The following is a 25,157-nucleotide window of genomic DNA, read 5'->3' on the forward strand; positions in this document are numbered from 1 at the left end:
TGGTCGTGGCACATGGGCTCTGGGAACCTGGCTGTTGGCAGGCCGGCGGGGGAGCGAATCCGGGCCCCTGGTCAGGGGGGTGCTACTGGCTTCTTTGACCCGAACTCCCGCAGAGGCTGCCCTCTCTCCACCCCAACCCCTCCCAATTCCACACCAAGCCGGCCCGGATGGGGGTGGGGGTGGGGCTCCACACACACACACACACACACACACACACACACACACACACACAAAACAAGAAAACATTTTAATTGTAAAACTAACTCGAGGGAGGGGAGGGTGGGGCGGCTCCAAGGGGACAGGAACCTGATTCTTCAAGTGGTGGTTCTGTCCCTGATGCTGCCCCGCAAGACAGGGGCCATCCGTCCCCAAGTCGGGACAGGGGCTAGAGTGTTATAAAATGACAATATAAATAGACTTCTAGAAAAGAGGAGGCTGTCCAGGCGCAGTAGTCGTCTTCTGCAGAGGCTGGGGACGGGCAGGAAGCCCTGGCCCCCGTCTCCCCATCCAGCCACAGAAAGGGGGTGCAGGACTTGGGGAAAAGGCCACTCTTCAGACATTCATGACCGCCCCCACAATGGCTCAGGCAGGGACAGGGGGCTGCGCTGTATGCTAGGTAAGGTCTCAGCGATACCCACTCGCAGGCTGGAGGACAGAGCGGATGGACCTTCCGCACATGCACACGCGCGCACACATGCACACCCGTGAGCACACGCACGCAGACAGACACACACCTTTCGTAGTGTTCTCTCCACCCACAGCAGCCCCCACTGCAGATGACTTCCAGTGATGGGGGGCTGCCCATCCTTCCTGGAGACAGGAAGACACAGGGAGGGCCTGTCCCCCAGGGTGGGGGTCCTGGGATCCTCACGTGCTCCCACGAGTCCCTGTGTTTTTTCAAAAGTCACAAAATCAAAACTGGAGTTCAGTAGCAGGGTCCTGCACACCCCCCCCCCCCCAGCAAGAAGGGCGGTGCCACATGGAGTGTCTCCCAGGCTGAGGAGTGGGGGCCGGCCCCCTACTGGCCTGCGGCAGGGCAGGGGTGACCCCAGGGGCTCTTTGGTTCAGGGACAGGGCACTGGGCCTCATCTGGTGCGGTTCTGGCGCATGAGGGGCACGATGCTGGAGGGCGGGCCCGCTTTGGCCAGGAACGGGTGCTTCAGCAGTTCAGCCGCCGTGGCCCGCTGTGCCGGGTCACGCACCAGCAGGCGGTCCAGGAAGCCCTTCAGGGACGGGGACACCTGTGGGGAAGAGAGGGAGACAGTCGGGGGATCTGAGTGCCAGCTCCACCGCTCACTTGCCATTGGGCCTCCGTGCTCCTCTGTCAAATGGGATGACAATACCCACTGCCCAGGGAGGGGGCCAGGAGGTCCCATGTGTACTAGGGTCGGGCCCCGGGGGGAGCAACAAATCCAACCAGGGGCTCATTTCTTCTGCATTTTCAAGGTTTGTAAGGAGGTGACCGCAGCTGAGCCCTGGGGGCACCTCTCCCTTACCAGAAGGCTCCTCTCCTGCACCTGGCTATACTGTGTGTGTTCAGCCAGGCCAGCCTAAGCACAACCACTGTGGGACGGTCGGTGAGGGCTCAGGGGACCCGCGGGGGTAGGGGGTGGGGAGCTCAGCACAGAGCGTCCTCTCCCCTACACTACCTGCCTGCCGGGCGGGGCCCACCTTGTGCAGGTTTTTCAGTCGAGGAGGCAGGTTGTCCCGAATCATCTTCATGGCTTTGAGGGGTGGCTCGTTGAAGTAGGGGGGCTCCCCATCCACCATCTCGATCACCATCACCCCCAGAGACCAGATGTCCACCTGTAGTGGGGAAGGACAGTAGGGCTGAGCTGTGCAGGGACCGGCTGGTGCTGGGGGAAGCCGCCGAGGTGGGGAGGGGCCCTGCTTCTGCCTCTTTGTGACTGGGGTCCTTGGGCCCTGAACACCCGCTCTGGCACCCACCTTGCCAGACCCACACACTCTTCCCGCAGGGAGCCCTCGAAGGGTTCTGCGCACGCAGCACCCCTCACTTTTCTGCTAACCACGCCCAGGTCTCCTCGGGGGAGCAACCCACCCTCCCTCCCTCTGCAGAGCATCCTGGGGTCCCGGACCAGGGGGCCCAATTGGCACAGGTGGGACATAGTAATTGGTTCAGGAATAGGCACGTGACCCAAGCAGAGCCAATCAGAGTCAATCCTAAGATTAATATCCGGGAAAACAGTGACGCTCGTGGGGTGGGGACGTGGCCATGTACCGAGGGGCTGGGCCAGCTCTGCTCCAACAGGGGCGGTGCCCGCCTGACTGAGGACCACGCTGAAGCAGTCGGGGCTGGGGACGGACAGAGCTCATGGATGGCCGGGCCCGAAGCCGGTCACCATGCCCAACTTCACAGTTCTTGGGACCCAGACCCAGCTAACCATCTGAGCTGGTTTTGTCACTCACAGCCCTGGGCGTGGCTCCGAACTAACACCCAATCAGGGACGAATGCGCGGAGCACATGCGTGCCTACGTCCTCTCCCACAAGCCCATCCCTGGTGACCCACTTCCCAGACTGAGCCCCACCCCGGCCCCAGCACTCCAGCTGTTTCGGACCGTCACGCTGTACGCCAGGGCCGACAGCCGGACAACCGGGCCACCTCCGGGTTACCTCTGGCCCATAGGGGAGGCGAGAGATGAGCTCTGGGGCCATCCAGTAGGGCGTGCCGACCAGTGACTTCCTCCGCGGTACCTCCTTGCTCACCTGGGCACAGAACCCAAAGTCCGACAGCTTCACCTGCAACAGGGCACAGGCAGCGGGGGTCAGAGGTGCTGGAGGTGGGAGTGAGCGGTGTCCACCTGCAGCCTGGAGGTTAGAGCCAGACCACTGAGTGGCTCCACCATCTGCCAGCAGGGGGCCCTCAGGTGTGTCACTTCCCCAGGATCACACCTTCTGCCTCCCTGACAGGGTCTGCCCTGGGACTCCTGCAGGAAGTGGCCCAAGCCTTACAGGTTACAGATGCTTCATGGGGGCGGAGATCACGGCTGGCTCCAGAGGCCCATGCCCTGGGCCCCGGGTGTCCCTGGAGGGAGCACATCTTTAGGTGAGAGGGGCACAGCCCTGCCCACGAGGGCAGGAGGGGTGTGGCCCACGCGGCAACAGCCACGTTCCCAGAACCACGGATTTTCACCTGTTTTGGAGCCACGAGCCCCCTTCAGATTCTTGAGGGTATGTGTGGATCTTCTCACCCCCAGGAAATACACGCACACGGCGTGCACACAATTTCAGGCTCCCAGATGTCCCCCAAACACGTCTGCAGACGGCTTTAGGGGTTGGTGGATTTCAATTGAGACTCCCAGTGAAACAGGGCCCGCTCCCACCCCTACCTCTACTGGAATGGCTTAACCTTCCTGGGGGAGGACAGGAGAATCACCAACAAGATTTTGGTGAAAGTCAAGGACCCCCTCCCGCTGAAAATCACATCTACTCTTAAAAATATAAATGCAGGTTCTGGGCCCCGGGAGGCTCATCCGTGGACCTCAAATTTGGAGCGTCGGTCCAGAAGATGGGAGGCGGGATGGCGGTCGACGGCCCACCTCTGGGTGCTCAGCTAGGAACAGTTTCTTGGTGGAGGAGGAAGCGTATGGCCGAGAGCACTGGCCGGCCACTCAGACGCCCTCTCCCCTCTTTGGGCCCAATGCGAGACCACAGTTCCAGCATCCTGTGCTGAAGACAGACTCCGCCAGCCCAGGCCCCCCATGGATGCGTGAGCGGAGCCCCCCACCGCCCCGGACCCGACTCCGGACTGTTGCACGAGGCGCAAACTTACTGCTCCTTGAGCCACTGAACCCGGGATCAGAGATACCCTCGGAGCAGAGGAGAGCTGGGGAGAGGTGGGGGGAACTGGGGAGAGGCGGGGGAAGCCCGAGCCACCCTGCTCCTCACCCTGCCGTCGTGGGTCAGCAGGATTGAGTCACTCTTGATGTCGCGGTGGATGACGCCCTGCGCGTGGAGCACAGACAAGGCCTGCAGCACGGCCAGGCACACGGCGGCAATCTGCTCCTCATTCATCCTGCGCGGGATGGGGGTCAGCGACTGGGGCAGACAGGGCCCCGGCCGGGGGTCCGAGGGGGACGCGGCCCTCCCGGCCCCGAGACGCGGCCCCGCCCCAAGGGGTCCGAGGGGACTTCATCCTGTCGTGGGACAGGTCTGAGGGGACGCAGCTCCCGCTGGAGAGCCTGGGGAGGCAGCAGGCTGGGTGCCCGCCGGGGTCCAGCTGCCTGGCGGTACCTGGTGTGAGTGACGATGTCGGTGAGGGCGCCGCCCTCCAGGAACTCCATCACCACCCAGAGCTCATCCCCGACCAGGTAGCTGTTGTACATCTCCACCACGTTCTCGTGCTGGTAGTCCCGCATGATCACCACCTGGGCACCGGGCTGGGTCAGCGGGGTGGGGAGGGCCACCCTCCCGCCTCCTCTCCCGCCCCGGGCTTGGGCCCCGCCATGCCGCAGGCCCAGTCCCACCTGTCACTCCCGCTCACCAGGGTCATCCTGGACCGCCTGCCCCAGTGCCAAAGCCAACAGACCCCAACGGCAGCTTGAGGCCTGATGCCTGCGTGGTGGGAGGGCGCCCCCCCACACCCCAGTTTCGGATCCTGCTCTCTGACCAGTCCTGAGCTGGTCTCTGAGTGGCCCTGATGACCAGGCTGGTGTTGGGAGAGGGACTCGGGAAGAGAACATCTACGCACCGGGATGAGACCTCAGCACAAGCAGGTTATCAGCCAAGGTCAGAATAAAAGGCTGGGGGGGATGGACTTCAGGGGCAGAGGGCCTAACCAGGCAAAGCCGGGGGTTGGGGGTGGGAACACGCCGCTTGCAGGGGTCCCGCTGAATAGCTCCCAGTGCAGCTGGAGCCCTGTAATGTTGGAGGGCCAGGGGAAGGGTTATGGGGACAGCTGAGGAGTACTGAGATGGGGAGGCAAAAGCCACAGTTTAGACCACCTCCAGGCCTGCCGTCCTGGGACTCCTGCATCAGAGTCCGGGGCCTGCTTCCTCTGGGGAAGGAGCCGGGAGTCTGCCTTTGTCACAAGCTCCCTGGCAGACGCCACAAGAGCCAAAGCCAGAGGCTGGACAGAACCAAGGGCCTAGGTGGGGGCTGGACCTCAAATGCTCGGCCAAGAGGCCAGGCCTTCATCCTGAGGACACTGAGGGGTGGGGCGCGGGCATGGGATAGTCTCACATGTCACATGTCAAAAAGAGCCCTTTAGCGGCTGTGTGGGGAATGCCCAGGGGGCGCCCAAGAGGGGAAGGCCGGGCAGAGCCAAGCAGGAGAGGCTGGGGCTACGCAGGGGCTGATGGGCTGGGAGACGAGGAGGGGCCAGAGCTCTGAGCTGGGGTCAGGGAGGGTAGGACCTCTCTGAGACAGGGGACCTGGGAAGGGGCAGGGCTGGGACTCTGGGGCCAGTCTGGGAGGGTGTGAGGGGCCTGGGGCTCAGAGAAGGCCCGTAACGGGACAGAGATGCAGCGGGGGGTGCGGGGGCGCAGAGGGGACAGCCCGGGGAGGTGTGAGGAGTAAGGAGAGGGGATAGGCCCAGAACCCAGCCCCAGGGAACCCCAGCCCTGAACGGCCTTCTCCCATCCCCACCCTTACAGGGGCTGGCCCAGAACGGGCCTCGAAACCCACTGGTGGAGGACTCCAAGAGGAGGGTGACGGCGGGGACAGGAGGGGACAGGAGGGGGCCCGAGGCCCACCTCATTGAAGAGCAGCTCGCGCCTCTGCTGCTTGCGCAGATCCATCTTCTTGACGGCCACCAGCCTGCCCGAGCTGCGCACGGTGGCGATGCACACGATGCCCGTGGAGCCCTCGCCGATCTTGATGAAGTTGTCCAGGTAGGAGCGAGGGTCGCCGGGGTCCACCACCAGCTGCAGGGCGGCCCGGAACTGCTCGTGGGATACTCGCTGGGGTTCCCGCTGTGGCGAGCGGGGCCCGGGGGGCCCAGGGGCGGGGGGGACGGCGGGGGTGGTGACGGGGCGGGCCGGGGGGGCCAGCTGAGGCTCGGAGGCATGGGGGCCCAGCACTCCTGGGCTGGGGGGTCCACGGGCTCGGGTGGGAGGCCGGGAGGAGGAGGACTGGGGGACGGCCCGGCCCCCTGCCGACGGCCCGTTGGGGGCCAGGTTGTGAGGCTCCCCCTGCAACAGAAAAGAGAGGCAGCTGTCAGTGGAGGGGACAGGGGCCAGCTCTGCTCCCTGAGCAGGACAGGGGCCCTGGCTGCGGGACAGACACATGGCGGTCAGGATGGAGATGGACAGTGGGCTGGGCACAGGTTGGGGTTGGTGGGTGGGGAACAGGGGAAGCTTTGGAAAAAGGGACGGCGGGAGGTCCTGGGGCAGGGGGATTGGTTACCTGGGCACCCCGGGACGGGTGGTCCGTATCGGCCCTCGGGTACGTGTTAAAGGGCCGACCAGCTGCCACTTTTGCCCCACTGGCCAGACCAGCAGGTTGGGGGGTGCCGACGTCAGGCCCAGAGAGGGGGCGTTTATCCCGGGAGGACTCCTGGGGTCCCCCCGAGCCCTCCCTGGAAGACTTGGGCCTCTTCTCTGGCCCCGCCCGCCGCCTGTCACCACTGCCGCCACCCGCCTCGCCGCGACCGGCGACCCGGCCTTGGCCGCCCGCTTTCTCTGGGGCCCCTCTGGCCGTGCTGGCCGGCTCTGCGGGCATCCCGTTTTCCTGGCGGGCTCGGGCAGGTGGCGGCGGGCTGTCTCTCCGGAGGGAGTTGGAGCGTGTCACCGACATGTTCTCAAACTCGTCGAGCAGCAGCGTGAGGGCCCCATCCTTGGCGCCTTTGCTGCCCCGCACGATGGTCTGGGGTCCGGGGCAATGGCGGGATGGGGGCCGGGCAAGGAAGAGGAGGACACAGGACGTGGATCCGACACACAAGGACAGCACGACACAACACACACAAAGACAAGACAGAGACGGAATGAAGAAATGCCATGGGGTGATGATGGGGCCGGGCAGTTGGGGGAGGCACCGGCGGGGGAGGGGGGGGAGGCTGCAGCCCCTCCCATACCACTGAGTTGTCTGTCTGTCTGTCTATCTGTCTGTCTACCGCTGGAGGAGAGCTGGAGGATTAACCTCCCACAGGGCAGGTTGTGGCCCTTGGGCTGGCTGGGCCCCCTGAGAAGCACTCCCTGTCTTCTCTCCAGGCCGGGAGCAGGCCTCTGCCCTGTGAGCCGGAGGGGAAGGAGTGCAGAGCCCACACCACCCCATAATCAGCCCCGGAGAGCCGAAAATTACAGGATGCTAGCTAGGGCCAGGGCACGGCTCAGACCTCCTCCTCCCCTGCAGCCCGCGAGGGCCGTCAGCCCCAAAACCACACTCTTGGGTTCCCTGGAAGCCGAGGGTGGAGGACAGGGAGAGTCGGGAAGGACCGGGCCCGAAGCGCAGGGCAAGAGTGCCCCAGGAGCAGCGGGGGCAAATGCAAATTCCCACGAGGGCCCGGTGGACCCAGAGTGTGTCCTGAATCCACCCAAGCCTCACCTGCCAAGTCCACCCCAATCCGGGCCATGGCCACCTCTTCCCTCGAGTGCTGAGTCAAGGCCTCCAGGATTCCCCCAGCCCCCACTCAGCTCCAGACACACAGGCCTCCTCAAACATACCAGGCACGCTCCCACCTCAGGACCTTTGCACTGACTGTCCGCTCTTCCTAGAACATCTTTCCCCTCAAGTATGCCCACAGCTCCTTCCCTTCCCTCTTTCAGGCTTGCTCGGCGTCTCAGAGGGAAGCTTTTGCTGACCACCCGCAGTCTAAAATGCCTGCCCCTAACCCTCCCTGTTCCCCGTTCCCTGCCTTCTTTTTTCTCTGGAGTACTCAAAACCAGCAGACACGAAGCACTCATAAGCTGACCATCGCCTGCACTCCCAGTGCAACGTTCATGAAGGCAGCTCCTGTCTTTTCCTGTTTTTGTGCTCTTGCACATCTCAGCGCCTAGAACAGTGTCTGGGATGTATGCAGACAGTGCTCGGTAAACACTGGCTGAACCGGTGAGTGAGTGAGGGGGGCTGGGAGGAGGCCGCGGGGAGCAGAGAAGCACCCCCATCCCTCTGCTATCAGTCAGTCACTGCTATGCGGGGACGTGGGCCCAGGGCGGCCAGGCAGCCTCAGGCCGGAGCTGCCTCTACTGTGCAGAAAACACCGATGACACAAAAGCCACCTACAGGCCGCAGCGCCCCTGCCCCTGCCTCTCCTGGGCCTGGCTACCAGCGCAGAAGCCCGGCCCTGCCCAGGAGCCCAGTGAAGAAGGTAGATACCCGCTCAGACTCTGGCACTGGGATAAGAGGCTAAGTCCCTGGGGGTTGGGGGAGGGCCCGGGAGGACTGGAGAGATTCCCAGCCGAGGGCAGCGAACACCAGCATGAATTACGACCAGGCACCTCATCCTCCTGGCAGGGCTCACGGCCGACAGGCTAAGCAGGGGCTAGACTGTAGGGCCTCCCCCGGGGAGGCCACAGCCAGTGCTCCAGGGGCCACGGGACCAGCCAGGGGTAGAACTGAGGGGAGCTGCGTGGGGCCCAGGAGAGCCAGAAATAAAGATCCGGAGGTGAAGCCTCGGCTGCTTTAAGCGGTGGCAAAGACTTCAAAGTATTCAAAAGGCCTGCGTGGGATGCCCTCACACCTCGGTGGGCCACCGGATGGAGATTCCTGTCATCCTGGTGAGCGTCCGCCCTTGTGTCCCCACCCGCCATGCCACGCGGATCACTAAGGGCGCCCTCCCGCCAGGCAGGGGCCGGGCACCGGGAGAGGATGAGTCAGCTGCAGGCCTGTCCCCAGGCGCTGGGCCCGCGGACGGGCACACCCATCTCCGCCCCTAGAACAACCCTGGCTGCATGCCCCTGGCCCCCGGCCCTTCCTGGTTTCCACTGCCCTTGGGGTGAAGTCCACGCTCCGAAGCCAGCTTCCCGGGCCGGGCAGGCTCACGCCCTGCCACCACCGGGCCAGCCTCACCGCAGGCCACGCCTGGGCGCCTGGACCACGCAGACAGGAAAGGGCTTAAGAGCACAGGCCTTGGAAAAAGACCTCCGTTCAAATCCCAACTCCACCCTTTTGCCCAAGGTGGCAGGAAACCAAAGCCCCAAACTGAAAGACCCCCAAGGCTTCACTTGGACCGTTTCCTCCACTAAAAGCCGAGCCTCCTCTCCACTTGGCACAATGACTCCTTCGCGTCCCTCAGGGCTCAGCTCAAGTGTCCTCCAGAAGCTGGCCGGGACTGTGGGGCTGGGTCAGCAGCTCCTCGGAGCCTAGCCCTGACCATGGGGGATGGGGGGGGGGGGAGTCTTGTCCCTCGCCCCAGGACAAGTTTCTGGTACTGGGGACAGGGGCATGGAGCCCAGGGAGAGGAGCAGGACTCGGAGGCTGGTGTGGGGGGCTGCTGCAGGGGTCAAGGTAGCGGTCAGTGTTGAGAGGCAAGGGGAGGGATCAGCGGGCGGAGGAGTGGAAGGTCGGCACGGGGCGGCGGGGGAGGGACGAGGATTGGGGCGGACGGTTGGGGTGTGTCGATCAAGCATGGGGTTGAGGGCCGGGGGCGCTGTGGGGGGACGGTGTGGGGCAGGAGGGGTGGAGGTGGGCGCCGGCCTACCTTGGGAGCCCCGGGCTGGATGGAGGTGATGCAGGCGGGGTCCACCAGGGGCTTGGGCCGGCGGGCCGACTCCTCGATCAGGCTCTGCCACTGGCGGGGCAGCCCCGTGAACTTCTGCTCATGCTGGTCAAAGCCCGTGTGCACGCGGTGCTCGAAGTTGGATGGCGCGGAGATCTCTACCCGCTTCTTCTTCTTCCCAAACATGGCGCTGAGGCTCTCGGCACCACGAGGGCGCAGACTGGGGCTCCTATTAGCAGGCCTGCGGGAGGGGGCCACTCACCAGAACCCGCCCAGTCCTCTCTGCTCCTCCGGTCCTGCCCTGGTCCTGTCCGTCCTCGTCTCCTCCCTGGTCTCCCGTCTCCCACATGCAGCCCGAGGGACCCTGTGGACACCTGCCCCCGCTCAGAGCCCTCAGCCGAGTCCTCCCGGTGGCCCACCCCACACAACCTGCCCTTGTCACCTCCCCTTTGTTTACGCTCACACTGGTTTTCAACCCTCAGCGCCTTTGCACTGGCTGTTCCCTCCCCCTGGGACACTATTCCCCAGTATCCACACATGGCTCCCTCCTTCCCCTCCTTCAAGTCTCGGAGTTGTTGGTGAATCTTCAAGTAAAAGACCACCTCGCTCGCCTTCCATGGTATCACTTCATAACACGTCTAACGTCTGGAAATTCCACTGTTCTTGCGTTTACTAGCTCCGTGTCTATACCCGTCAGCACCGGAATATCAGCACCACAGGCCAGGTCTCACCTGCCCAGTGTCTCTGTGTCCCACCCCATTCCCAGAACCATGCCAGGCACACACAGTGTGCTCAGTGACCGATTCCTAAAGGCCTGGCCTCAGCCACCTCTGCTTTCCCAGCCCGGAATCTGGGCTAACCCCACACATTTTTGGCTACCTACCCAATCACAGTCCCTGTCCTATGCGCGACCCCTAGGAGTCTCACCGCAACACTCCCACTTTCTAGATGAAGGGACCGAGACTCACAGAAGTGAGTTCACACAATGGGGAAAGTTCTGTGCAGCAGATACGAGCAGACAAAACCACGCCCGCCTTTAGGGGCCGTGGTCTCCAGGTGAATACTTAACACAGTACCAGGCAAGGCATAAATGCTCAATGAAAGCCAGTTTGACAACCAAAGGGGCTGTAGGGGAGATGCGCAGATCACAGTGTCCCACAGGGAGACCAGGACGATGAGGGCAAGGGGAGTCAAATGGCCAGAGCACAAATCTCTCTCTGCCACTTACTATGTGTGACCTTGGGCAAGTGACTTGACCTCTCTGTGCCTCGGATCAACCCGCACAGGGCTGCTGTGAGGATTAACTGAGTTAACAGGAGCGGAGCCAGGCATGGAACGAGGGCCTTGTCCACGTGTGTGACTCTCGTGAGTAGGAGTATTCCTTGCAGTGTCTGAGGGAGGAAGGGCCCCGGGTCCTGCTCCCCTGTCCCACACATGGGCCCCAGAGTCCCACAGACCTGGTTTGATGCTGGCTGTGCTAGAAGTGCCCTCGGGCAGGTGACGTCTCCTCTTGGGGCCTCGAGTTACTCATCTGTAAAATGGGAAGAAAACATTCATTCATTCATTCATTCATTCATTCATTCACCAATAACCCACTCCTCTGTGCCCAGTCACGTACTGGTTGATGCGGGGACACAGTGGTGACCAAGACAGCCCTCTGACAGCCCAGAGCGGTCAGGGCTGGGGTCAGGGAGTACCAGACTGGCGTGAAGGATGGTAGGGTGGGGGTCAGGGGAGGCTTCCCAGAAGACAGCCCATGTGAACGAAGGCCCAGAGGATGAGGGGAAATGCACTGGGCGGGGATCTCCGTCTGGTTCATGCTGGCCCGCCAGAGCCTGGCACAGTGCCTGACACAGGGTCGGCCCCAAGCTTAGTAAGTCTTGTGACCTAATGAGGACACTCTCAAGCGTGCCTGGGATGCGGCCCTTCAGCCCCCGGTCCTCCTCCCTCCCTGTTCTTCTCCTGTGGGAGCAGCTCTGTGAGGTTAGAACAGGCTGCCACCCCTAGCCCAGAGGTAGGACCATCAGTGGGTAGCCATCTGGGAGAACCGGTCTGGTAGCAGGAGCCCAGTGGGAGGGGGTGGGGACCCAGCAGACAACCTGTCTCAACTGGTCGGGGCCTCCTGGGCAGCAGGTGGCCACAGCCAGATCTGGCCAGGGCTCCCCGAGCAGGTCCAATTTCCCAGCTTGCTCTGGGGCCCCTGGCTGCCAGGAAGTGGGCTGTGAAAGCCCTGGCCAGGGCGAGTGCCCCTTTGCCTCTGCCTCTTTCCCTTCTCTGACCCCAACCAAGCCAGGAGCCCCTTCGATGTCTCTCCCCCGTTCCAGCGCACTGACCCCTGCCCATCCTTCCCGGGAGACTTCCATCCCTGTCCGGGCTATCCAGCCTCTCTGCCCTCGGCTGTCCCCCCCTTCCTAGTACCCGACCTCTCCTTGTCCCCACGGCCGGACCTTCCCCCATCCTCCCTGCTGTCACCCCGGAGCCTCGCCTCCACCTCCTCACTGTGTTCCCAGAGGTGCCCCAACCCGGCCCCAGGCCCAGCCTCAACCTCACCTTGGCCTCTCTCACGCAGCCCTACCCATCCTCCACCCAGCAGCCCACAGCCCGAGGCACCAAGTCACTCCAGGGGCATAAGATTAGCCACGTGACCCCTCACTAAATCCGGGAGAGGGAGGGGCGGACCCTGAGGTGGGAGGAGCTCAGCACAGAGACAGGGCACGCGGGAGGCAGCCTGCAAGGTGGGACAGCCAACTCAGAACCCTCCCCAGAAGCCCCAAGCCACCCTTGCACATTGCAGCCCGCCTGTTTATCCTGCCCTCCGCTCGCGTGACCCCTGCAGGGGAAGGGGATGGAAGGACACACCTCCGGATATTTGCCAGGGGGCCACCCCTTCCCTCTGGGCACCTCATGGAGGGCGGGACAAACAGAGGAACTGGCCGTGTTTATAATGATCAGGCCCCGGCTCCACCCTGGGACAGCTCCCAGCTCTGGCGGCTCCCTTGCCCGGCTCCCCGCCCCCACCGAGTCCCCAGGCCCCTGAGCAGCCCGGCTGCTGTGCCCTGTGCCGCCTTGGCTCCTGCCCCTGCCAACCAACCCACCTCGGGGGCTCACTGTGTGGCTGGGGGCCGGCCGCTCGGCCACTCTGTGCCTCGGTCTCCCCCTCTGTTAAAGACAATAATGCCAGTGCCTGCTTCCTGGAGTTCCTACAGGAGTCACAAGTGAGAACATGAGGCCCTGACCGCCTGGCCCGAAAGCAGCTGTGGGCAGCACTGACCTGAGCACCCACTGTGTGCCGGCCCCTCCTCTAAGCACCCTGCCCGGAGTCCCTCATGTAATCTGCACACGTGACCCACGAGGAAGCAGCCACTACGCGTTACAGACAAGGTAAAACGAGGCACGGGGAGGGCACGGTCCACTTGCCCAGGTCACACAGCTTGGCAGCAGAGTGGGGGACGCGAGGCTCCAGGCCTGTTAACCTGAAACCCGTGCCCGGCCAGTTCTCGGAAATAAAGGCGGCTGCCCCCTCGGAGGTCCGTGTGTGCCAGGCTCTGCTCGGCGTCCTCTGCCCCCAGTCCCATTCCGCCCTCACAACCGACTGGCCCCAATTCACACATGGGGAGCCTGAGGCCCGGAGAGAGGAAGTCCCTTGTCCAGGGCATCCGGGATTTGAACTCGGGCAGGCGGGCACCAAAGTCTGGGCTCTTCCCTGCCTGGCCTGCCCGGAGGGCCACAGGGACGCCATTGTTTCCGTCATCATCGTCATCACCAGGGAGCCTTTCTCCCTCCCACTCAAGCCTCCAGTCCACACCCACACCACACCCTGCCCTTCAGGTCCTGCCCTGACCCTTCCTGGGGCTGAGGGTCCCTACTCCCTGTCTGACCCGTCCCAGGCCCCCAAGGGTAGAGTGGGGTTCCTGCCCCTGCCTCCCATCCTTATCTGCCTTTACCGCAGCCTTCGGCAGGACAATCTGAAGCAGGAAAGATGTCCACAAACCAGTCCCTGCCACCAAATGTGCCACACGGAGGCTCAGCTCTGGGACTTCCATCACTACCACCACCACGAGGGCCCCCGTGACCCTGTGCAGATGCGGACGCGGAGCTCCGGACCCCCTATGACCTAGGTGGGGCAGCTATTCTCATTCCCACTTCGCAGATGTGGAAACTGAGGATCACAAAGGTGAAATCTCTTGCTCAGGTTACCAAGCAGAGCTGGGCCTAGAAGACAGGGGGATCTACTACGGGGTCGACCTCCTTAAGCCTTCTGCTGGCCCCCAAGGCTCCTCTGTGTGGCCCCATGGCCTGATCGGCCTGTCACCTCTGCCCCCTCATTCACTCTGCCCCAGCCACATGGGCCTCCTTGCTGTTCTTCAAACCCTACATGTGTCCCCACCTCAGGGCCTTTGCACTGGCTGTCACCCCACCTGCTGGAACTTCATTCTCCCTGATCTGCACATGGCTCCCTCCCTCCTCCCCGCTACCCGAGTCTGTGCTCAAATATCCCTGCTCCTGTCCCGGCTCCCTCTATGCCTTTTTCTTTGCACCTGTCTTCTGTCTTGCTCCCCAGTGTACCCGGTCTACAACATGGCCCCAGCCCACACTAGGCGCTCAAGGAACCTGTGGTGAATGAACTGATTCATCTGTACCCACTACGCTACAGCCCTGCTTGGACACCTCTGACTCTGCCCGGGCCGTCCCTGGGGAACTGTGGCGGAGATGTGCCTGGGACCCAGGGGCGGCGGGTGAAGCAGCAACGTCAGACAGAGGGAATAGAGGAGGACAGCGTGCAGATGCCTCTGAAGTCTAGGGTCTGATCCCAAGAACGCAGGCCCGTTTTGCATTCTACTCTCGTACGGTCATTGCAATTAAAAAAAGTCTTTTGAATTATTCAGCATGTGGGACAGGCAGTTTCCAACCTGTGCCAGCAAAAGCTTCAGATTTTCTAGTCACCCCTGCGTTCACTGGTTCTATACTCTGAGCTTTCAGGAGAAAATGATACCCGTCCTCCCACCCACCCAAACTCTCCCCACCAAGGAAATTGGCCCCAGGGGGAGAGCAAGATCCACTTGTGGGATGAAGCTGTGTCTGGGGAGTGTGTGTGTGTGTGTGTGTGTGCGCGCGCGCGCGTGTAAAACTCCTTGCCTCCTGTCCCCTTCCCTCCCCCAGGCTCTGAATAAAGCTGCAGTTCTGGGAGCTGACCTAGCTGGACCCCAGGGGCCCAGGAAAAGAACAGGGGATGTGACAGGATCACAGTCTCGCTTTCACATCCACCCAAACGAACCCCTCGATCAGGAAGAGGACCACGGAGGAGGGCTCACTGGCCCCGGCCTGCACTCAGGGCTTTCACCCGTGGCTCCCACTCACCCTTCTGTCAAGACCTTCACCCACTAGCTTTGGGAAGTCCCTCCTCACCTCAGTTTACCCCATCTCCCCTGGCTGTGTTCTGACAATGGAAGGAGAGTCCAGCCTCCTTTCCCGGCCTCCAGCAGAATCCTCACTGCCTCCCTTAATCCCCCACCCTTCCCACCTCCATACCTGTGCTCAGCTCTTGGGTGCCCACCTGTACAGCGCCCTGCCCTCCCCAGTCCAAATCTCTCTCCCAGTCTCCCGCCCCGAGCTGAGTTCCTCCAAGGAATCCTCAGGGACCTTGACCCCAGACACTGCCACGAGCTCTGGGCCTGACAATACCTACTCTACCCACAAAGGACCCCATCACGCTCCTGCACCCACCCACCGTCGATAGCTACTGAGGGCTGATCTCTGCCAGGCTAGGGCCGGGGCTCCTAGCGGTGGTCAGGACGGCCAGAAGCCTCCCTGCCCGTGCAGAGCTCACGGTCTAGGGGAAAGGAGACTGTCGATAAATGAGCTGAATCAGAAAAACGTCTAGTAAGTGAGATGGTAAGCGCTGAGGACGTACACAAAGGAAGGGTCAGGACAGTGTTGAGGGTCAGGAGAGGTTGGAATTTTCAATGAAGTGATTGGGGGGGGCGTGGCTGGGAAGGGGACACTTGAGCAGCGACCTGACAGGGGAGCGGAGAGGGAATCATTGGGATACCCGGAGGAAGAGCACTGGGCAGGGCAGCACAGAGGGAAGAGTCAGGACAAATGTCCCCAGGTGTGGTCAGAGCAGAGGAGGCCGAGTGGTGGGGCAGGTGGTGGGGGCAGATCATGTAGGGACTTGTGGGCCATGGGGATCACTCTGTCCTTTCCCTGGAGTGAGGCAGAGCCACACAAGGGCTCTGAGCAGGGAAGGGACGTTGTCTGACTCACGTCCACAGGCTCCCCATGGCCACGTGTGGGGCACAGACTGGGAGTGGGGAGCCCGGGGAGGTGCAGGATGTGACGGTCCAGCGCAAGACAGGGGTGGGCAGGCCCACGTGGGGGCTCAGGAGGGAGAAGCGGGCAGGCTCCAGGCGTGTGGTAATGGTCGCGATGACGGGACTTGCTGAGGACCGACACCACTTTCCGTACTGGCTGCGGCAAGCGCGCCACGGGGGCGGGGGCTTGGTCCAGTCTTGCCCATCGCCGCACCCCTGGTGCCTGGCACATTCTGCCTACCCTCTCCCGGCCCTTCACATCACCCAGCAGGTTACACAGTCATGAGTGTGCCTATTGTCTCCCACTAAGTCAGTGGCTCGGCACAGGCGGGACCCACGTTTCAGTTGATTACGGCTCGGTCCCAGCACCTAGCGCGGGCTGTTCCTTCTTGGTGGCCGAGTGGATGGAGGGGACGGGCGCATGCTTTGGTGCCGACTCTGGCCCAGGCCCGCACCAGGCGTGCGGCACCAGGCGTGCAGACAGGCCACAGCGAGCCCTCCGCACAGTTCCTCTTCCTTTCTCCTTCCCAAACCAAAACGCTGAGGTCCAGAGAGGGGAAGTCACTGCCCAGGGCTGCCCAGCACCAGGTCACAAAAGTGCCCACTCTGACCCACAGAGAAGGTCACCACCCCCTCTGCCTCCTGCTTCCCTGCGTCCCAGGCTCCAGCCAAGGCCTTTGCTCCAGACAAAGGACCCCAGAGGTTTATGGGACAAGAACGACAGCAGAGACAACTCTATGCTGATAACCAGAACCAAGATCAGAAAGGCTGCCTTGGTTAGGAGGGAACCAGAAGCAACGGTAAACCAATGGCTCTCCCCAGGCCTCCCCCTTGGATAAAACTCCCTGCTGGGACTTACCAAGCCCCAGACCAGTTGGGCTCTTTCAACCTCAGGACCTCATCCCTCCCACTCTCTTCACTACAACTGCGCTCGCCTCCTGCATTTTTGTCTCAGACACCTCAAGCTTGTTCCAGCCTCAGGGCCTTGGAACCTATGCTTCCCTCTGCCCGGAGCTGCGTGGCTCACCCTTTCCTGACATTTGGGTCTCCGTGCAAATAAAACCTCATTAGAAAGGTCTTTCTTGACCCCTGACAAAGTTTGCACCCCTGCTTTATCCTCCTCTGTGGCATTTATTAGTACCTGACCTCGTGTACATGCGGACTGTTGGTCCCCTCCTCCTCCTCTCCCCCCAGCAGAGGCTCCCTCTCCCTGAGAGCAGGGGTCTCTGTCTCATTCTTGCTGTAGGCTTGGCATCCGGAGCAGTAGGCACTCAACAAGTATTTGTGGAGCAAAGGAGGGATGCCATTGCCCAAGTGATGCGTCCAGACCCTGAGGGGGGACAGGCGAGGCTGGTGGAGCGGAGAGTGGACATCAGTCCCCGATCCCTGCCTCACACCACCTGCAAGTCCGACCTTGAGGCTCCAGCAGGAGTTGGTCCGGGCTTTGGAGATCAAATCCGGCTCTTTGTGAAGAAGCTGGTGCGTGTTCCAAACACCACAAGGGGCGCCCACCGCCCTCCTATCCCGGGGCCCTGCCCACCCCAGGGAGGCCCACCCCAGCCACGCTGTGCTGCCGAGGCTCCAAACGTGAAGAAGTGACAGCCTGTTTTGGCAACAGGCAAGAGGCAGGTCATACAGTGACAGATGCCGCAGGAAACCCATTGGTCCCCATAACGGGTGAAATCCCATGAGATGACACAGATCCAGGGGTCCCCCTGGCCTGGGAAAGTCTGGGGAGCGAGGAGCAGCCCTGCCCCCCCCCAACCCGGCCTTTGTGCAGACAGTGCCAGGCAAGGACTCGGGAGGCGGTGGGTGGTTAGGAGTGGGCCACCCAAGCTCTGTCACCGGCTCCACCACTCCCAAGCTGTGTGCCCCTGCACAAGTGATTCAACCTCTCTGGGTCTCATCCGCAAACCAGGGATGACGACAGTCCCTGTCTCCTGGGACTGTTTGGATGACGGAATAAGGCGACGCGTGAAAAGCATTTAGAACAGGACCCGCCACCAAGCGGGTCCTCGCTACGGGTGAACCTGCTGCTGGCAACAAATAAATGAAAGAGGAGGCCGGGCACAGCCGTCTCCTGGCCAGCACAGGGGTGCCAGCCTGTCTCTGTTGCCTGGCTTTCTCCAGGGCCCGGATGGGGAGCAGAACGGGCTGCACTGTCCGACGACGGGTCTGCCTCTCCCGCTGCACCAGGAGCCCTCCGAGAGGGCAGGGCCTGGGGCCATCTCAGCCCCTCTGGGTCCCCAGCCCTGCCCAACACAGGGTGGGGCACAGCTCAGAGCGGGGCTGAATGAAGAGACAGTATTTCCTGTGCCCAACTGGGCCGGGCAGATGCCCAGAGCCCCAAGGAGGCCAGGCGGCTCCTCCGGCAGCCCCAGGCCAGGTGCCCCGCACCCCCCACCAGGCACAACAGGACACAGACACAAAGGGCACCCCCAGAGGTGCCCAGGGTGGGGATAGAGGCCACAACAAGCCTGAAAGTGTGGATGAGCCCCCAGGGACCAGGAAAATCCGATTCGACTTCATTCATTCTTCCCCTGAGGGAGGGCAGGAAGGAGGGAGGGGGTCACAGGCAGGAAAGAGCCTCTGGAGCCCCCCCCCCCCCCCCGCCAAACAACTCCCCCCTACACACACACACACACACACACACACACACACACACAGGAGCCCTAGACACTGAAGTACATGAAGCCGCCCCACCGCATCTTGGTGACAGCAGCCGTATAGGAGCCTCGGAGCAGGAAAGGACGTTCCACCCTGAGCCTTAGTTCCCGCCTCCGGAATATAGGCCCCAGCAGCGAGTGGCCGAGCTCCGAGTGGGAGAAGCGGCCGTGAAGAAGGGCCTGGCCCGGAGAAACCAGAATGGAAGGGCCAGGATAATCGGCAGCCCCGCAGCTGCCTCTCCACACAGAGTACAGAGACCACCCCCCACTCCCCGCCGAGATGCACAGACTCCCGAAAGAGACCCACAACACATGCCAACGAGATACACCATACAGACCAGCCACCCGCCTTAAAACACAGGCACCCGCGCGCATATACACAATCCCAGACGGTCCACAACTGCTGGATTTACCTAGAAAGGACCCAGACACATACTCAGGAACACTCCCCGAGACAGAGTTAGACCCCGAGACCCACACAACCCTAGCTCCACACACAGAAGGTAATGAGACCCCACACCAGACCCAGGCACGCCCATGGCCAACCCCAGGGTCATCCGGGGTGACCCAGCGGGGCACAGCCCCTCAGGACCACCCCCACGAAAGCAGGCCCCAGGGATGTGCCCCCACAGAGGTGCTCAGGGGTCTGCGCCGAGGCACGCAGGAAGCCCCGGGAGACAGACACCTGCCTCTGAGCACGTGGAAACACGGCCACCTCGCCCCTGGCCCCGGATCGGTGTGAGCCCTTGAGCACGTGTTACCCTGGCCTGGGTGGCTCTGGCGGCCAGGCGGTAGGACTGCCCTCCCACGCCCCATGTGGTCCTCCCCTTTCCTCCCCTGCTGCCCGAGGCCAGGGTCGGCTCACCTCCACCATCCCCTTCCCTTGTCCCGGCCACCCTCGCTGGGGCAGGCCAGCAGACAGGCTTCCAGCCGGCAGAGCAGTGAACGGGGATCAAGGGCTTCCCTGGCCCACGACGCAGGTGCCCACCAAAGAGAGCTGGCTGGCTCTGCACCCCAGCCTCTCTGGCAGCGGGAGGCCCGCCCTGGCAGGAGTCGAGCTTGGCAGTGGCTCCGGTCCACGGAGGGGGGAGGGAGGAGGGAGGAGGGAGGAACAGAGGGAAGGAGGGGCCGAGCCTGGAAAGCCGGGGCCACGTGGCCACGACTGCCCCGGCAGAGGGAGGACCTGGGCAGGACACAGCAACGGGGGACCCAAGCCCCAGCCCTCTGCTTCAACGGGGTAGTTCCCCGCTGGCACCCCACACCCCCGTGCCAGGCTTGGTGCCAGGGGCCAGGGAAGCAGTGGCCACACAGCATGGGGCTGAGTACCTGAGAGTGGCTGGCCAGGCAGCCAGGTTTGAGATGACAGCCCGGGCTGGGGGAGGGGGGGCGCTGGTCAGGGTGGGGGGCCCCTCTGATGCGGAGGGGCGGCTGGAGATCCAGAGCTTGCTGTCTCTGCCCCCACCAGCCACCTCGTGATTCCGGCAAGAGCTCCGAGAGGGGCCGCGAAGGGGGCCTCTCCTGCTGTACCCCACTCTCTCATTAGATGCAGGGAAGGTCACGGCGGACCCCTGACATGGCCATCTCTAGGCGCAAAAGTGGGACTGGTGGGCCTCAATGGTGGACATGCAGAGGGAGAAAGGCAGGGAGGGCTGGGGCCTCCTCACGCCCCGCTGGCTCCCGTCTTCCAGGATGCAACTCACCTTCTGAAAGTGAGGGGCCCGACTCTCCAAGAACTGACTCTGGGCTGGGCCCGCTCTCGGCACCTAAAACACACTCACCACTGCCCTAAAAGGGAGAGGTACTTTACCAGGGTCCTTTTACAATGGAGGAAACTGAGGCCCAGAGAGGTTGAAACACTTGCCCCAGGCACCCAGCAGGGAGATCGGGCACCAGGCTTCCTGGACAGGCCTCTGTGCCCTTCACCAGCTGTCCTGAGCATGAGGCTGGCTTGCCCTGAACCCCCATTCCACACAGGAGAAAGATGTTTAGAGAGGGGAAACCTAGAAGGTGTGTGCACACCCCGCCCCACCTCTGCCTCCCTCTTCCCTCCCCTTCCAGATCTTACTTCCTCTACAAAGCCTTCGCCGGCCCAGGTCAGAGCGCACTGCGTAAAATGTGTTTTTTGTGTCTGTCTGTCTTCTCCCTGACAGGGGACTTGGGGGGCAAGATGGTGGGGCTGCCTGCTGTGTCCCCATCCACATTTCCGGCCCTGCCTCAGACACCTTCTTCTCCAGGAAGCCCTCCTTGACACTGGGCTGGGTCTGGTACCTCCTCCAGACTCCATCCTGGTGCTGACTCCTCCAGGCCACGCTGTCTCTGCCATGTCGGTCTCCCGCATTCGTTCACACATTTCTGGAGCTCCCGGCACCTGCCAGGCCGGCCTGTTGGAGGCCCTGGCAATTCAGCAGTGAACAAACTAGACAAAACTCCCTGCTCCAGGGACTGACGTCGAGTGGGACTGCTTCCCCACGGGGGCGGGGTCCCGTGAGCAGCGGAGACCAGGTTCTCAGGTTCTCACAGGTGGCCTAGGACGGGTGCCCAGTCGATGGTAAGCCCGTGAGAACAGCGAGCAAGTGGCCCAGGCGGGCAGGTGGACAGAGAAGCCTGTGTCCTTCCCACTCTCCTGCTCTGGCGCCTCTACAGAGACGACTCACAGCAGCCAACTCCCCGAGGACTTTATCACTGGGACCAGGAGGACCGCACCGGCTCCGAGGTCCTGGAAACCCCACCTTCCCTCCTCCTGTCTACCACCCACCCACCAAGCCAGGGGCTCCCAGTCAGGCCCAGGTTGGGTCCGGCATGGGGTGGGGGGCCACCGCAGGGCAGGTCTAGGAGACCCCAGAAGTCCTAGATCCCAGGCCACGCCCTCCTATATGGGGTGGGGCACCTGTCAGGCAGCCGCCCAGAGAGGAGCCAAGTGGGTGGGCCCCCAGACCTTCCCAGACCGGACAGGCAGGTTTGGGCTGGCTGGCTGGCTGGCTGGATTGGGCAGTTCTGGCCAGCCAAGGGAAACTAGGTCCCAAGGGAAGGGATGGGGGGAGAGGGAGGGAGCACTCTTTCCCCAGAAGCCACACTGGAAACAAGGGGTCCTCCTGGGAACAGGCTTCAGGGGCAAGGAGAGGTGGCTCCAGGATCATCTCACACTGGAACAGATTGTTATACGGCTCTGTGTACATAACCCCCAAGTACAGACTAAACCAATAAACCCATGCAAAATTCATCACCTTCCGTCACATCTGGGCTTCACCCATCCCCTTTCTTCCCTTTCCTTCTCTCTGGCTCTATAGGACACAGGCCCAGGGTTCAAAAGCCAGTGGCACCAAAGGGTAAACAGTGACAGGACGGCGCCCTCCCGGGCGGCCCCAGCTCAGCCCCAGAGGCAACCTCTACGCAGTTTCTTTTCTTTTTCCTGAGAGAGCCTACACAAGCGCGCGCGTGTGCACGCGTGTGCACACACGTGCTCGCACACCGTTTGAAAAACAAAAACAAAACAGAAATGGCAGCCCACCACGCCTACTCTCCCGACCTTGCTTTTCTCAAAAACGTGCCTTGGGTCCTCCGCACTCCCGGCGGCACGGGGGAGGAGCTCAGCAGCACCCAGCGGAGGTGAAGACACACCCTGGGGACCTAGCACGTGCTCTCCCGGGCACATTCCCTCGACACCTAGAAAGCGCTCTCCCGGGCACGTACGGAGCTCTCCCGGCCAGCGGACTGCTGGCCTCAGGGACGCGCACGGGTAAGTTCCCGCAGCACAGTCGGAATCAGCTAGAGAGACTGGGAGCGACGCACACGCTCGTCCCCCAGAGACGGATGACGATCTGGGATGTGCTGGCTCCACGGGGTGGTACGCAGCAGTGAGAAGAAATGAGCCACAGCTACCTGTGAATGGACAGTCGAAAGCGAAGGAGCAAACCGCAAAACAATGCGTCCCGTGACTTGGTTTAGAAAGAGCTCAAAACCAGACACAATGAAATACGCTGTTTAAGGATGACGACAGAGGCGGCGAAACCCAAGGAGAAGCACCGGGCGGTGACTGTCTCCAAAGTCAGGGGAGGGGCTGCCTCTGGGGCAGGGAGGGCCTGAGAGGGGGTCCTGGGGGGCTGGCGCCAGCTGCTGCTTCTCCTGGGGCGGGGGCGCTAGGTGGGTTTCCCCTTCACAGTAACTGGTTACGCTACACATTCGTGCCTGATACCCTCCTCGGCTTGCAGGCGAACGATTTCAAATTATGTTACGGGGGCGCCTGGGCGGCTCAGTCAGTTAAAGGTCTGACTTTGGCTCAGGTCAGGATCTGCTGTTCCCAAGTCGAGCCCCACGTAGGCTGTGCTGACAGCTCAGAGCCTGGAGCCTGTTTCTGATTCTGTCTCCCTCTCTCTGCCCCTCCCCCACTTGTGCTGTCTCTCTCTCTCTCTCTCTCTCTCTCTCAAAATAAACATTAAAAAAATTTTTTTAAATAAATAAAATTACGATGTTAGACACAAGTACATACGTGTATATATGTATCTGTGTGTGGGTTTATGTATGTATAATATACATACATTATATACATAGTCTTTACGTGTCTTAGGTGATTTTCCAGGCCTCGATCGTTGCAAAGCACTGCGTGCACTTGAGCTGTTGCGCGGAAGGACCGGGATGCCCGAGCCAGTCCCCACGGGGCCAGGTAGGTGGTTTCCAGCCTTCTGCTCTTACAAATGTGTGGCAAAACGACGCCCGTGTGCAGATGTCACTTCATGGGTGTGCCAGCATGTCTGTGGGCCACGTGCTGACAAGTGGGCTCGCTGGACAAGGACCATCACCGCCAAGCCGCCCACGTGAGCGCTCCCCACCCCCCACAGCCCCTTGGCCTCCCAGCCCAGGGTGTTGTCTCGCTCTCTTCGCTCCTTGCCTGTCAGATAGGGGAGGTCTGGCCCCTCTCGGCCTACTTTTCATTTGCATTTTCTACTTAGGATGCACACCCCATTGTAGTCTGAAAGCCATCAGACTCCTTTCCCGCCGAGTGTCTCCACCAAGCCTTTGCCTATTTTCCACGGGCCCAGGGAGACCTCTGTAAATCCAATCTATGTCCCTTTCCTGCCGAAACGCTAGCGGGCACGCACGGCTAAAGCCACCCCCTCTCCAGGGTTCCCCAGGCTCTCCCAGCCTCTCTGGGCTCATATCCTCACCTTCCCTTTCCCCCCAATCGCGGGTGCAAACTCCTGCCCACGTTCAGGGTTTCTGTCAAGAGAAATCCAATCCACGTCTGCCCTGTGTCACCAGGGCTGGGGCGGGGGTGCAGTCTGGTCCCTGCCCGCTGGGGCCCCTGATCAAGGATCAGACAAATGAAATGTGAAATTCCAGCTGAGCCAGGCTGGTTGGAGGGACGAGAATGCGGCGGAGCAAGGCCAGAGAGGGGCAGCAGCCAGGCCACAGGCAAGCCAGGGGGAGCCGGGTGGGTGCTGGCGAGGGGCCCGTCCTTGCCAGAGAGAACTCTGGCTGTCCTGTCTGCGGAGGACGAGATCGAGGTGGCTTGAGTGGGTGTGGGGGACAAGTGACAAGACACAGCATCGGTCCAGGCAACTGATGAAGGCAGCCGGGACAGCGGGACGCAGAGAGAGGGGGACAGGCCAGGGCGATACTTGAGGAGTCAGATACAGGGGCTGAGGACGAGGCAGGCGTCAAGGGGGTCTCGGAAGTTGGGTAAACCACAGTGTCACCTTCCACACAAGGGGGCCTGAGAGGAACTCCAAAAGCGACAGGCCCCAGGCCCAAGAATTCTGGAACAGAGGAAAGTGGAGGCCTCACTCCCCCTGATGTGAAGGCCCACTCACAAAGCCGCAGTAATCAGTGCGGATAAACACACACGGGTCAGCGAGCCGGAGCGAGGACCCGCAAACAGACCCGCACAAATATACACACTGGTGTTTAAAAAGCTCATTTTGGGGGCGCCTGGGTGGCGCAGTCGGTTAAGCGTCCGACTTCAGCCAGGTCACGATCTCGCGGTCCGTGAGTTTGAGCCCCGCGTCGGGCTCTGGGCTGATGGCTCGGAGCCTGGAGCCTGTTTCCGATTCTGTGTCTCCCTCTCTCTGCACCTCCCCTGTTCATGCTCTGTCTCTCTCTGTCCCAAAAATAAATAAAAAAATAAAAATAAAAAAAAAAAAAGCTCATTTTGCAGGGCGCCTGAGTGGCTCCGTCGCTTAAGCGTCCGACTCCCGATGTCAGCTCAAGTCACGATCTCACGGTTGGTAAGGGCGAACCCCACGTCGGGCTCTGTGCTGACAGTGAGGAGCCTACTTGGGATTCTCTCTCCGCCCCTTCCTGCGGGCACACGCATGTTCTCTCTCAAAATCAATAAATATACTTAAATAAACACTGGCTTTTCCTTCTTTGTGGTAAAATATACACAATATTTACCATTTCAACCATTCGTGAAGCATTAAGTATCTCCGCAGTGTTGTGAAACCATCACCACCGTCTACACCCAAAATGTTTTCGTCATCCCCAGCAAAAACCCTGCAGCCATGAGACAGCAGCCCCCATTCCCTCCTGCCTCCCAGGCCCTGGGAGGCTCTGTTCTACTCTCTCCGGGA

The 25,157-nt window shown here is 61.9% G+C and overlaps 1 protein-coding gene across 5 annotated transcripts in view; it reads right to left on the reverse strand.

The window, feature by feature from the left end:
• Positions 1–232: 232 nt before the first annotated feature.
• PAK4 (p21 (RAC1) activated kinase 4) overlaps positions 233–25,157 on the reverse strand; it is a 45,323-nt gene continuing 20,398 nt past the window's right edge. For 3 of the 5 annotated variants that reach the window (XM_058709772.1, XM_058709773.1, XM_058709775.1), the window contains 9 exons: positions 11,072–11,145; positions 9,597–9,855; positions 6,365–6,823; positions 5,713–6,150; positions 4,253–4,386; positions 3,908–4,034; positions 2,633–2,758; positions 1,672–1,806; positions 233–1,241 (listed from right to left, as the gene is read on the reverse strand). In XM_058709772.1, coding sequence (XP_058565755.1) covers positions 1,086–1,241; positions 1,672–1,806; positions 2,633–2,758; positions 3,908–4,034; positions 4,253–4,386; positions 5,713–6,150; positions 6,365–6,823; positions 9,597–9,800 — 1,779 coding nt within the window. In that variant the 5' untranslated portion in view covers positions 9,801–9,855; positions 11,072–11,145 and the 3' untranslated portion in view covers positions 233–1,085. Of the gene's footprint in view, positions 1,242–1,671; positions 1,807–2,632; positions 2,759–3,907; positions 4,035–4,252; positions 4,387–5,712; positions 6,151–6,364; positions 6,824–9,596; positions 9,856–11,071; positions 11,146–12,164; positions 12,275–25,157 lie in introns of those variants that run through there. The other 2 variants (XM_058709774.1, XM_058709776.1) reach the window with 2 other exon arrangements.

This window comes from Neofelis nebulosa, chromosome 17 (assembly GCF_028018385.1).
Source record: "Neofelis nebulosa isolate mNeoNeb1 chromosome 17, mNeoNeb1.pri, whole genome shotgun sequence".
In the NCBI taxonomy this organism is placed as follows: Eukaryota; Metazoa; Chordata; class Mammalia; order Carnivora; family Felidae; genus Neofelis; species Neofelis nebulosa.